At 42.8% G+C, this 14,301-nt stretch overlaps 1 protein-coding gene across 8 annotated transcripts in view; it reads right to left on the bottom strand.

The window, feature by feature from the left end:
- The window catches only part of LOC137413498 (neurexin-1-like), a 1,626,023-nt gene that overhangs the window by 1,157,141 nt on the left and 454,581 nt on the right, over positions 1–14,301 (bottom strand). For all 8 annotated transcript variants that reach the window (XM_078779254.1, XM_078779246.1, XM_078779249.1 and 5 more), the window contains exon 6: positions 10,026–10,187. In XM_078779254.1, the coding sequence (XP_078635380.1) occupies positions 10,026–10,187 (162 nt within the window). The remainder of the gene's footprint in view (positions 1–10,025; positions 10,188–14,301) is intronic.

The raw sequence follows: 14,301 nt of genomic DNA, 5'->3' as shown, positions 1-14,301 counted from the left end.
GCCCGGCCCGATACGGTTGGGTCGACTGATGTTCCGCACCCTGTTCGTGCTGACGCTCACTCGCTTTTAGCCGCACTGCCGTATAATTCTGACGGAGGGGGGAGAATGTAGTGAAATCGTATTCGTACTGAACCCGGGGTGATGCTCGCTGCTCGTTGACACCGCTAGGGGCGTGACTATAAGACCCGCTGCTGCGGACGGTGCTCCGAGACTTCTCCTGTGACACGTTACATCTGGTAGACTCGCTAACGGTACGCCAGCATAGAATATCCAGCTTGCTTGCATTGAAGGTTATGAATGGTCCCATGTGATGTCACATCGTATACTTATTGTATTTCCTGCATTACAGGATGATGTTATGATCTAAATGGAATTAAACCACCCGTTGGACTAAAGTTGTGTGGACCTGATTGGTTTTCCACAACAGTCATAATAATCGTTAAAATATTATACAGAAGGAGACGCCCCTATGGTGAAAATTCCATGTCAATCGGGCCAACAGTTGCCGAGAAAATACATTTTTTAAATGCAGACACGGCACACACACGTACGTACGTAAAGGAATGCTTAACCCCGCCTTTCGCTTCGCGAGTGCAGGGTAACTAGGTGGGGTTAATGTGGTCAGCCTCATGTGAAATTTCTGCCCCTGGGAGATTGGGTTGTGCCAGACCCCTGGGGATCTGCACTGGCAGAATTTAGATGTAGGGTCAGATCACAGGTCATGTGGCATGACCCGGGCCCCATGGAGAGTCTGATGGGGTGTGCATCTCTAGTCCATTGGGGTGCCGTCTGATTGAGTATCTCAGACCGGTGTGGTCGCCAGACCCTGGAGGGGGATGAGACCTCCGGGGGACCGAGGTGGTTACTCCTGAGCACCTGGCGTGGTGCACTGTGACAGTCACCAGGGTGAGGTGCTGTGAGTTGCGCCTTGGTGGCAGCACCACTGAGGGCCAGTAAGGGCCTGATTAGATGACCGTCCAAGCATGTCACCTCACAGCCTCTTCCTGGGACTCTGAAACAGCCCACATGAGGAGACCTGTTATGCTGGGCTGGACTATGGATGCAGGTCGATCGACATGGACCACACACGAGTACAGCCCAATGGACAACCACCAGAGCATCTCTGGAATGTTATGGTATTACATCAGAATGAGGAAGGCCCGGAGAGGCACACATAACCCTCCACAGATATATTCCACTTTTAGTTAGTGGGCTCTCAGTTTGTGAAAAGAGCCCTGGGTTTCAATTGGCATGGGATACATGGGAAGAGTGGCTGCAGAAGATGCTGCTGGTATTGAACAGGCTCCCCAGTGGTATTAATTGTGTTTGTGTTAATTTTACCTTTCTCCATTGTCATGACTCATCATCCTTTGCTTTTGGAGATATGCAGGTGAGTTTGGTGATTGGTATGGGTGACAGGAAAGAGTGAACATGAGAGCCAAGCATGCAGACTGGGTGGAAAGAGTTAACATGTGGTTTTGTTGTGAATAAGTATTGTTTTGGTTATTGGTGATGATTAATTAGCATGTATGTCGGCCATGGCAGGATTGCAAAGCAGATAGCGAAAGAGAGGTGTGATGTGATGGGGGTGAGTTGCTTGAAGGATGAAGTGGGACAAATCGTTGTGGACCCAGATGGAATTAAAGGAAGATGGAAGAGATATATGGAAATACTGTTGAATGCAGAGAATGAATGAGATGGCAACATGGAGAGTAACCCAGTTTTACGACCGGCAGAGAAGATAACTGAGAAGGAAGTTGAGGAAGCGATAAAAGCAATGAAGAGTAGAAAAGCGGGAGGGCCGACGGGAGTTGTGGGAGATATGTTGAAGGCAGCGGGGAGTTGGGATGTGAAGAGAATGACAGAGATCTGTAATCTGGTGGTGAAAGAAGGCCGCATTCCAGTGGATTGGGAACGGAGTACCCTCGTCCCTCTATACAAGGGGAAAGGTGACCCTCTGGACTGTGGCTCGTATCGAGCGATAAAGTTATTGGAGCATGGAATGAAAGCATTGGAAAGGGTGTTGGAGAGGAGGATAAGGAAGAAAGTGAAGATCGACGAAATGCAGTTTGGATTTATGCCAGTAAAAGGAATGACAGACATGCTTTTTATTGTAAGGCAGTTGCAGGAGAAGTACATAGAGAAGAGGAAGAAGTTGTTTCTTGGGTTTGTTGATCTGGAGAAAGCATTCGATAGGGTTCCACGCGAAGTAGTGACATGGGCATTGAGGAAGTTAGGAGTGGAGGAATGGTTGATCAGAGTAGCGATGGCAATGTACGAGTGAGCGCGCACAGCTGTAAAGATGAAGGATGGGAACAGTGGTGAGTTTGAGGTGAAGGTGGGAGTGCATCAGGGGTCGGTACGAAGTCCACTACTATTTGTTGCTGTGATGGAGGTGCTGGTTCAGAACGTAAAGGAGGGTTTACCGTGGGAGTTGTTGTATGCAGATGATCTGGTGTTGATTGGGGAGAGTATGGATGGACTGAAGGAGAAGATGAACAAGTGGAAGGAATGTATGGAGGCAAAAGGTCTGAAGTAAAGGTGAATATCGGAAAGACGAGATGTTGGCAAGTGATAAAGCATGTGGTGAGGTGGAAAGGACTGGGAAGTGGCCGTGTGCTGTGTGCAGGAAGGGTGTCGGAGTCAACTGCATTCAATGTACAATGTGCGCTGAGTGGGTTCATCAAAAATGTAGTGGTCTGAGAGGGTCATTAACAAGCATGGCAGCTACATTCAAGTGCAAGGTGTGCATAGAGGGAGCTGCAGATGGAGGAAATGTTGAGTTGGATCTTGGAGATGGCGTGAAGCTGGAAGGTGTGAAATCATTTTGCTACATTGGAGACATGCTGAATGGAGAAGGTGGATCAGACTTGGCAATGGTTGCTGGAGTGAGATGTGCATGGAAGAAGTTTCGGGAACTGAGTGGCGTGCTGACGAGGAGGGGAGTGTCATTGAAGCTGAAGGGAAAGGTGTATGCTATGCTGCATGTGTGAGAAGTGTTATGATTTATGGGAGCAAGGCATGGGTAATGAATGTAGAGCAGCAACGAAGGCTGGAAAGGGTGGAAATGCGGATGGTTCGGTGGATGTGTGGAGTATCGTTGAGAGAGAGGAAGACAAATGATCAATTGAGAAAGATGATGGGAATAGAGCCCGTGATGGATGCTGTGAAGAGAAACAGGTTGAGATGGGTTGGTTATGTGTTGAGGAAGGATGAAAGTGACTGGTTGAGAAGAGTGATGGAAATGAATGCAGAAGGAAGTCGAGGATGGGGAAGACCGAGAAAGACTTGGCTAAAGGTGGTGGAAGAAGAAATGCAGGCGAGGGGGTTAACAAAACAAGGGGAGATGTAGAAAATAGGGCAAAATGGAGAAGATTGTGATGGGGCCCGCAAGGCTAATCCCCGCTTCTATCAGGGAATATGGCCTTAAAATGCCTGTTGTCGTTGTTGTTGTCGGCCATGGCAGGTAGGAACCTCACTTTAGCGTGTACTGCAGGTGTAGGTCAGAATAAATGGCAGCTTGGGAGGGATCATTGCGTGTAAGGTTTGTGGGTGGGGAAGTGGTACGTGCCTGCAGGTGGATCAGGCTCTCAGGGAGAGCAAAAAATATGGAGCTCGGCCATGCCCCACCCCTGTTAGCACAGTATGTGATTGGGTTCAGGTATGGAAAACCCATTGGGAGGAGGGTTGGTTAGGTCAGCCACAAGGAGTAGGACACATGGTGACCATGGAAGGCCACAGAAGGCCAATGGGTGACCTCCTCCAGCGAAGGGAGCTGTTGTGGTGCTGGGGGCGAGAATGTGGAGTTCAGGATTTCCCTCGAGATGGGACCTTGTTTGTGCTGTGGGCACACATACACTGCTACACTCCCATCACCACAGTGTAGGACCTCCCAGCTACTGAGTTGATGCCACACCTGCAAGTAATTGAGATGCCATGGCCTTGCAGGAAATATAATGGTTATTGGTGTTGTTGTGTTTCATTGAATGTTCTACTCGGTCACGTGTGACTTGATATGTGCTGTGGAAGACAAGTTCCCCTGTGAGAAGGGCTGGATAGTTTTTTATTTATTGGGAATTTGGACTCAGCTGATGGCTGGAGCATGTGACATCCATTGGGAGCATGGTTAAGTTAAATGTAGTTAACCCTTTGAGTACGGGATTTTTTTTTGATAAAAATACCCCCAGTATGGGATTAATTTGACATTATGGGAATGCAACCACGTACTGACGATCTATTTATAGGTATAGTCGATGACGTGTAGTAACGTCATCCATACACAAAACTTTTTCACGGGTTGTAGCACTGGACGTCATCTGTACTCATAGGGTTAATGTAGGCCTGCTTGTTTTGCTTTTATTTTTGCCATATACTTTACCTGCCTTAAGGAGAGAGGGAAGCACTAAGTCTTAAGGACACCATCTTGAGTAGATGGTGGTGGATCGATATTGTGGAAGAGCTAGGACACAGAACGGATAAGGATGCAATAGCACAAAAGGAACAGCAGAATTAACGAGAAGGGGGAAATGCCAGCAGCAGGCCGAGGGACAAAATAGACGGAGACGGAGAACAAGGGATGCGGGTAATGATGAGGTTTTGAGGAGAATATAGGGTGTGGATGAGATGGACACAGAAGCATACTCTCGGGAAGGAAAACTGGAAATTATGGAGGGAGGGTGTTTTTCAATGGGGATAGAAAATATAATGGTTTTGGATGAGGCATCTGACATAGTGGTGAGAGGCTGGCTGCCTTGAAGACCTGGATGGAAGAATGAGATTGAAGGGAATGTGGAAGTTAGTTCCACAGGCAGGAAAAAAGAGGAACACATGAGTGGAGGTGGGCAGTAATTCTGGATTTTGGGAATTTCACGATAAGGGGGTTGCTGGTGGACCACGTGCACCCTGCAGAAACGTGGAGTGGACACAGGATGGAGATGGTACAAGAGCAGAAAGGAGGCAGAAGAAGACTGATAGACCACCGACATCTCTGCAATGGTCTCTGCAATATCCTTCATTGCAGGATATTCTAATGAGATTGAAGGCCTTTGTTTCCACGGCTTCAAGCTGAGCACAATGTAAGGCAGGGGCACTAGCCCAAAGGGGAGAGCAGTATTCCACCAAGCTGCAGATGTATTGTGGATGTAAAGAGTTGAGGTATGCTGAGGAAGGACTTTGCATGATGGAGGATGCCCAGTTGGCAACTGGCTTTGGAGGCTAACTCTAGAGGCTTACGATCATGGTTGAGAGTGAGACCCAAGAGTTTGAGTAACTGAAGTTCTACGAGAGGATTGTTAAGAATGTATATGGGAGAGTTTGTCATGCGGTCCTTTCAGAGAGAGAGAGAGAGAGATTAAGGGAAATAATGACCTGAAACTCCATCACAATCACGGCGATGCCTCCTCACACTGGCAGAGAAAAGAGATTGCCCAATAAAGGAGTGACTTTCCCAGGAAAGACCCAGGAAGGAGTTGCCCAGGAAAGGACCCTCATGGGCAAATTGCAGGAGTTAGTGACGACAAAGGTGGAGGATATGTAGTGCCCTTGGATGTTAAAGTGAGGCCTGCACAACTGCACAAAATCAGGTTTTACTGGAAAGGGGTCAGTGGGAGCCCCTATTAGCTGACATTGGTATAAGCCTGAGCTGTTTTGTGAGCAGCTGGGTGCTCATGGCATGTACTGTCACAAAAGAGCAGGTGGTCACTCATCACAATCAAATAAGGCAAGATGTTACTCAAAAAACAGGAGTGGCTGAGAGAAGAGATAAGAAAGTCGAAGTCATCTTCGGCAGCAGATTACGTTTTTTTTTCTTCTCTACTTCCCCCTCCTCCCCCACTACCCCCGCCTCCCTCACCCATCCCTCTACACCTCCTTCCCCCTTTGAGTCAAAATAATATGATTAGCCTCTCCGACACTGACTTTCACAATCAACATGACTCACCAATTGCCCAATAAAAACACAGTTTGGCTGACCTTTAGAAAGCCTTGCAATGAGCCTGTAAAACGGCTGCAGGTATGGAAATACCTTTCAAATCCTGCCACTTCCGCACCACCACCACCCACACACATACACAACACTTTTCCTTCACTAAATGTACCAAAGCAAGCAGACGTTTCCATACAGAACCATTCGTTTCCTTCAGCACTGCACCTCCCACAAAATCATTTATAATGTCTGAATTTTGATGTGTCTTATCTATGTGATTTAACAATCCGTGCTGTACCATGATGATGATTGGCGAATGTCGAAGAAGGAAATAATCAGAATAATTATGTTATTGAAATCACACACTACAATACTCTTATTCTAGTCCCACATTGCTGTGACAACAGCTGTGAAACATCAAAGTCCCCATACATATGGTGTGGCAATGGCAACGACGGGCAGGTCACGATGGGGTTTTCACCGATATCATCGCGATACTCAAGGACCAAATCCACAATCTCCTCTGATGTAACATTCCCAATCAACTGCCATAGTCAGGTTTACTTACAGCATTTGGAACAGTATGTGCTTTTAAAAACGAGATGTATTGTGAGATAATTATCTTTATTATCCTCAAGAACATGGTGATTCTTATCGCACCCTCTCTGTATAAACCAAAAGGCAATTTACAAGAGCCCGATCCAATTGATTTGCCACAACAAAAGCCTTCTTGAAGCAGCAAGGCCAGGCAAAAAGGTAAATTGATTGAGTCACTTCGGCGGAGAGCAACACGAAGAATGTCCTTTAACTTAACCACATCACTTCCCAAACAAAACATCCATTATAAACTTTTTAGAGATAACGTACCCAACACAAAAACAGAAAAGGATATCCATGATCCATGACAATCTGAATGAACACAACAAAATGTTCACAAACTATTTAGAGACTGTGAAATGTCCTGAACTATATATATATATAAATATTCAACGACATAACAGCGTGGCGAGCGCTGTCCCGATCTCCTGTTGACCGAAGTCCTAGACCAAAGCATCACCTCCGTCCCGCAGGCCTCAGCCCGGCCACTCTGTCAACAGACAGATGTATTCTTTGGTCCCCATTGGCTAAACATCAAGCAGAGCCGCCAATCCAGATTTCGGACTTATTTGCCTCTTATGAAAGCGCCTTTTTATAATAAAAAAGGTTAAAAAAATCAAACATTTAAACAGCTTTGGACGTGCACCTTGACCCCACGGCCAAGGCACACCCTCAACTAGACCGTCCCATTGGCATACACATGCACCTCAACCCAAAGGCTGAAGCACATGGTCAATCAAAACACATGCATCCTGACCCCGAAGGGCCAGAATCCACGGAGGTGATGCTTTGGTCTAGGACTTCGATCCACAGGAGATCGGGACAGCGCTCGTCACGCTGCTATGTCATCGATTATTATCTCCGCCGATCTGGAAAGGCCACAGAGTCTTGTTTCTCACTGTCTGGGAGTCCTTTAGGTGCTTTTTTGCAAACTCCAAGCGGGCTTTCATGTGTCTTTCACTGAGGAGAGGCTTCCGTCTGGCCACTCTGCCATAAAGTCCAGATCGGTGGAGTGTTGCAGTGATGGTTGTCCTTCTGGAAGTTTCTCCCATCTCCACACAGGATCTCTGGAGCTCAGCCAGAGTGACCATCGGGTTCTTGGTCACCTCTATTACCAAGGCCCATCTCCCCAGATTTTTTTTTTGTTTTTTGTATACTGAATCGAGGCCAGGATTTGCTCAGTATTGCTCAGTTTGTATTGCTCACTTTGGCCAGGCGGCCAGCTCTAGGAAGAGTCCTGCTTGTTCCAAACTTATTCCATTTAAGAATTATGGAGGCCACTGTGCTCTTGGGAACCTTCAATGCAGCAGAAATTTTTTTGTAGGCTTCCCCAGATCTGTGCCTCGACACAATCCTGTCTTTGACCTCTGCAGGCAGTTCCTTCGACCTCATGGCTTCGTTTTTGCTCTGATATGCATTGTCAGCTGTGAGACCTTAGATCTTAGATAGACAAGTGTGTGCCTTTCCAAATCATGACCAATCAATTGAATTTACCACAGGTGGACTCCAATCAAGGTGTAGAAACATCTCAAAGATGATCAAGAGAAATGGGAGGCACCTGAGCTAAATGTCAAGTGTCATAGCAAAGGGTCTGAATACTTATGTAAATGTGATATTTCCGTTTTTTTATTTTTAATAAACTTGCGAAACTTTCTAAAATCCTGTTTTCTCTTTGTCATTATGGGGTATTGAGTGTAGATTGATGAGGGAAAAAATGAATTTAAACGATTTCAGCATAAGGCTGCAACACAACAAAATGTGAAAACAGTAAAGGGGTCTGAATACTTTCTGAATGCACTGTTTGTATATATATATATATATTGTCGTGTGTCAAATGAATCCATTTTTAGTTCTCCAACCTTTAATGAGCAAACAAACAACTGCTCGACGTTTCGATTAGCAACATGGATAAACGTGCATCCAATGACCTTTCTCAATTGTAGAGCAAAACAACTCTATACCCTCCCTTACATGAGGGGAAAAGGGGGTGGGGAAAGGGGGTGGAACCACCAATCAATGCCATTCTGGAACAACTCGTGCCATTCAAATTTAAACCGTAAATCAAAAACAAAAACCGTTGCACCACTGAAACCACACCTTGGGATGTTACATCAAAACAACCGTTAAATCACACGTTGAATCAAACAAAATGTAGCATAATTCAAATAAATCGATGAAATATAAACAACATGATTGGTAATTATTTTAAAATAACCAAGTATATAAATTATTACCAATCATGTGGCTTATTTTTCATCGATTTATTTGAATATATATACAGTCATATATTATAATATATATACAGTCAGTCATATTATAATATATATACAGTATACAGTATATATGCCAATGAACACCTAGGCAAAGACCAGCACTTCTGGAACAATGTGCTCTGGACAGATGAGTCAAAGGTCGAGCTATTTGGCCACAGTACCAGAAGACATGTTTGGCGAAAACCAAAGACAGCATTTGACCACAAGAACTTGATACCAACTGTAAAGCATGGTGGTGGAAATATTATGGTTTGGGGCAGCTTAGCTGCATCAGGGCCTTGGCAGCTCACCATCATAGAATCCACTATGAATTCTTCATTGTACCAGAGGGTGCTTGAGGATAATGTGAGGCCATCTGTCGGAAAGTTGAAGCTCAACCGAAGGTGGACCTTGCAACATGACAATGACCCTAAACATACCAGTAAATCCACCAAGGAATGGCTGAAAAGAAAGAAATGGAGGGTTCTGGAATGGCCAAGTCAAAGCCCGGATCTTAATCCCATCGAGATGTTGTGGGGGGATTTGAAACGAGCTGTGCATGCAAGAATCCCCTCAAATATCGCACAGCTGAAAGAATTCTGCATGGAGGAGTGGGCAAAAATTTCTCCCAGTCGATGTCAGAGACTGGTAGACAGTTATAAGAAACGCCTACATGAGGTTGTTTCTGCCAAAGGGGGCAATACCACCTATTAGAGCCAAGGGTGTACTTACCTTTTCCACATGCGAAATTTGCAATTTATGTTTCCACATTATGTTTATTTAAATTATACAATGGACTACAAAATGTAAATGTTTCATGATATTTGTTATATTATATCACCTTTATCTATCAATATTGTTGAAATGAAGATCAAATAGCTGTATGTTGAAATATGTTGAAAAAGTCAAAACTTTACATGAGGTGTATTTACTTTTTCACGTGACTGTATACACATGCACCGTATATACATACATGCATCCCTACTTGGCAAATTGAGGTGCGCAATGGCTATTTAATTTACAATTAAGGGAATTCGAATGGTAATTACGAATTTTTGAATGCACATTTTATTGTGATATATCTGTAAAAAAAAAAAAAATTGAATGATGCAGCTTTTCTCCATTGCTAACGTAACGGAATAAAAGAAACAGAAACACAAACAATGATTGTAAGTAATGAATAAAGGCTTCTTGAAGCAGTAGATACAAAACGAAGACTATGAAAGCAGCCCATCCATCCGTTACATACTCACCTCCCTCAGGCATCCCATGAAGTTGTTGCTAATTGGAGAGCCTGGAAGGTCGGCAGTGTTTGGGCTGCCACCCACATAGAAAAAATCATCTGATCCCAGCATGGTGTAATCTTCTTGGGTGTATCCAGTCGATGTCAAGACACCGTCCACAGAGATGGTGACCTGCGTACCAGGTAAGGGACTTGAGTAACTGAGGCAGTGTGTGGGTTCTTCATAAATCTGCACAGTTATTTACAGACAAACAGCTCTCTTCCAAACAAGTTAACCGCTATGCCTGATCAAGTTTATGCATTGGTGTTTACTTCAACAAATTAGTCAGGAAAACTTAGCAGTAATAACAGTTGTTTAGATTTGGAAAAACAACAGAGATAATCTGAATTAAATAATTATTTTAGAATTGATGTGACAATGTACATACCTACAATTTGTTTAATGAATATAGAGCAACAATTTATTGACGACTTAAAGATAATTATAATTCCAGGATTGGTCAAAGCAAAACTGAGTGATTGTTCAATAATATATCTTTATAGTTGTTAAAGAGGAGGTACATATTAATGATAGTTTCTTTGTTGTAACAATTCTCTTTTATATAATGAATATTGCAGTGACATAAGAATTCCAATGTCGGTATTGGCCTTTCTATTGATTAATGGACATGCCAGTCGCCATCCCATTGTCCCCACCCCTGGCCTAGTTTGGCCAAAAAATGGCTGAATAACCCCAAGCTCACCCCTCATTTTGACCTCCAACATGTGTATCTGCGGCAACGGTAGTTGTGACACTCCCTTTTGGAAGTGTTTACAGTGTGCATTCCATCTCACTGACAGTTTTATTTCATATATCGGTATATGTCTGTCTTGCTTTTGTTCTCTTTTTCTTCTTCTTCTTCTTCTTCATTTCCTTTCTGTATTGACTGGTCCATATTCTTTCTTCCAACTGTGGCACCTTGTAAATAAATCCCCTTCATCAATTTAAGCATCCCTAAATGATGTCGCTATAATCTTCTATTTGTGCTTCACCTGTTCCCGAGGGAACAAAAAAGCTATTGTGACGAGTCCAGTCGGTGATTGGGTGAGTCTGCACTGGTTCTCAGATCTACTATGATTTATATACCCAGGCGAAGCGCTGCATTAAATGCTCTGTCTTGTTCAGCTATATAAGGCTATTTCCATAGTAAAGTGTCCACATGGGTGAAACAATATCCCAAAATTGAAAATAAAACATGATAAAAGTTCAGTGTATATTATGAATGCACACATACTTGCCTTTTCAAAATACAGAGTATTAAGATAACTTCGGAAGGTTCTACAAAACTGCTACACAATGTATGCCTCACTGTAGGGCGTATTACTCACGTAACAGAATGACATGATATTACCCACGTAACAATTTGACGGACAACACACTTACGAATTAGTAACATTTTATTCATGAGTATTTACAAAGTAGGCCTTATTTGACATTTGTGAACGGAAGGTATAAGCACCCCTGCATATTTTGTTGCAAGCATAAAATGTGTACATCTTCCGACTATTTTACAACTCTGCTGTCTTACTCACGCAATATTTTGACGGACATGCGTTACGTGGGTAATGAAGTTTTGCGGTCTCTCCAAAAAAACTATGAAACAGAGATAGATTGAACTCCAACTGAATTGAAAGAACTGACCGTAGTGTTCAACAATAACTAAAATAATTATCACCCAGATTTCAAACAGGGCCAACCTGAGAGACATGAACATGATGTACAATACAACAGTACACAAAAAGTGCTTTCTGTATCACACTCTGTCATACAATACACTCCCACACAAATGAAACGAGGCACTACTCGGCGATGATTTTATTTCCATTATAACTTTATTACATGTGCTCTCAAACAGAATTTAGCTCACATTCTTCCACCAACATATCCAGTCAAGAATACACTTCAAAGTAGGGTCCGTCAAAATGACCATTTATTGTGGAAATAGCCATGATCCCTTTTAAGCTATGTAATGCTTTAAATCTTCTCAGAACTGAGCCCAACTTGATCTGCAATAATCCTAGTTGCCTTTTGCTTAACTCCATCCAATGCCACAAAGTATATTTTCCTCTAATCTGGTAATCATAACTGCGCACACTCTGAATGAGGCCTACAGAGACCTTTATCAAGTGACACTGTGGATCCTTTTGCTGTCTGATTCATCCCTCCGCTGAAACCTTTTCATAATTGCTGCCCAGCATTGAGAAGGTGGATTAAACAACATTTGTATAACCACAACTAAATCCTTCTTTTATGTACTGCACTCCAATATTTGCCCAATTAAAGTGCAGTCCCTGTTTCTCCTGCTGATGCCGAGAACCTCGTATTCTCAAAATATTTACCCACTCGATCGGCATAGCTGAACTGTGTTGTAGTGAATGTCTTTTCAATCCAGACAAATCACAACCACCGCACTGCCTTTATGTACACACATCATGTAAGATATTCAAATAACTTGAATACATTTCTTAGACATGCCCTACATTTTCTGAAAAATTATTGTCCACACAATTATATTTCAACTTCCCAATATATGCGTCACTGAATTTATATTACGTTAATTTTCCTACTTTATAAGTTGCTGCTGTATAACTACCAGTACATTATTTTCAGTTTCTTCCCTCTCTTTCGTGGACCTTTCTTCGATGTTGATGTTCCATTGGCTAGCTTCCAGTCCACGACAATAATACCTGATATTAGTAAACTGTAAGATAAGCAATTGAGCCTAACTTGTATTGAACATGAGCTAGAGAGCTTGTCTGGACTATATGAGTGGAGGGAGGAGGGGCAGGGGACAGGGGAGGGGTGGGGGAGGGAGGAGGGGTGGAATTAATTGTGGTCAAAGGTCATGCTGATATGAAACGTTGTTTGTCTGCTGATAGGAAAATATTTATATGATTGCAATGACAATGAAGTATCTTAGTGCTATTATCACAGTTAATAAAAACCCCATACTACGAGTCATTTTTGCAGTCAAATGCAATCAGAATTAGAATGGTACTCGGTAGAGTACACCTTCCACCAGACTGAGCAGTTTACGTTTTGTATTCCACCGATAGGCCGGATCTGGATCTGGACCTGAACCAATGTCTAATTGGATTGTTCTTGTCGCCTAACCAACTCATCCAGCAAGTTTTGTCATCATCCGTCCACAACGTTTTGAAATATTGTGATATATATAAACAAGAAAGACATCGTGCAAAGCATGACACTTGCAAAATCCAACGCCCCCCACCCTAACAAAAAAGTTGCCATGGATAAAAAGTGAATTAAAATTTAAATTGACGAAGTTAATGAAAGCTTGGTTTAATCGGATGACAATTGATTATTTTTCAGATGAAAATTGATGATTTTAGAAGTTTGACCTTGAGTTGACCTTTGACCTTTTGGCCTCAAAAATAGTTGCTTTCCCAATTCAGTGATGCACAATGCAGTTGCTGTTTAAATCCTTAAGTTAATAGGATGAAAATGGACAATTTTTCAGATGAAAATTGATGATGCGAGAAGTTTCACCTTTAATTGACTTTTGACTCCAAAAACAGTTGATTTTCCAATTCCGTGATGTACTATGCAATTCCTCTTTAATTTCCAGGTTAATTGGATAAAAATTGACGATTTTTCAGATGAAAATTGAGGAATTTAGTAGTTTGATCTTGAGTTGACCTTTGACCTCAAACAGAGTTGCTTTCCCAATTCAATGATGCACTATGTAATTGCTGCTTAATTTTCAAGTTCATAGGATGGAAAGTGATGATTTTTCAAATGAAAATTGATTATTTTAGAAGGTTGATCTTGAGTTGACCTTTTGACATTAAAATAGTTGGTTTCCCAATTCAGTGAGGCACTATGCATTGCTGTTTAATTCTCCAGCAAATAGGATGAACAATGACAATTTTAGAAATTTGACCTCAAGATGACCTTTGACCTCAAAATCAATAGGCTTCTTCCTTATGATAAACTCTACCATTTGGTGAAGTTTCATGAAGATAATTTTAAAATTGTGACCTGTAGGCGATTGACAAATAGACAGAATAACGCACAATACCAAACCAATATACTTCAAAAATCTTAGATTTTCGCAACGCAACACAACACACACACACACACACACACACACACACACACACACACACACACACACACACACACACACACACACACACACACACACACACACACACACACACACACACACACACACAATATCGTTTTTGGCCCGATCTCTCAATTGCGAAGAATTACTTTAAAA

The sequence above is a fragment of the Myxine glutinosa genome, chromosome 5 (genome assembly GCF_964187855.1).
Source record: "Myxine glutinosa chromosome 5, kmMyxGlut1.1, whole genome shotgun sequence".
Lineage (NCBI taxonomy): Eukaryota > Metazoa > Chordata > Myxini > Myxiniformes > Myxinidae > Myxine > Myxine glutinosa.
Note: the sequence above shows the minus strand (reverse complement) of the source record. Positions and strands in the feature narration are given on the sequence as shown.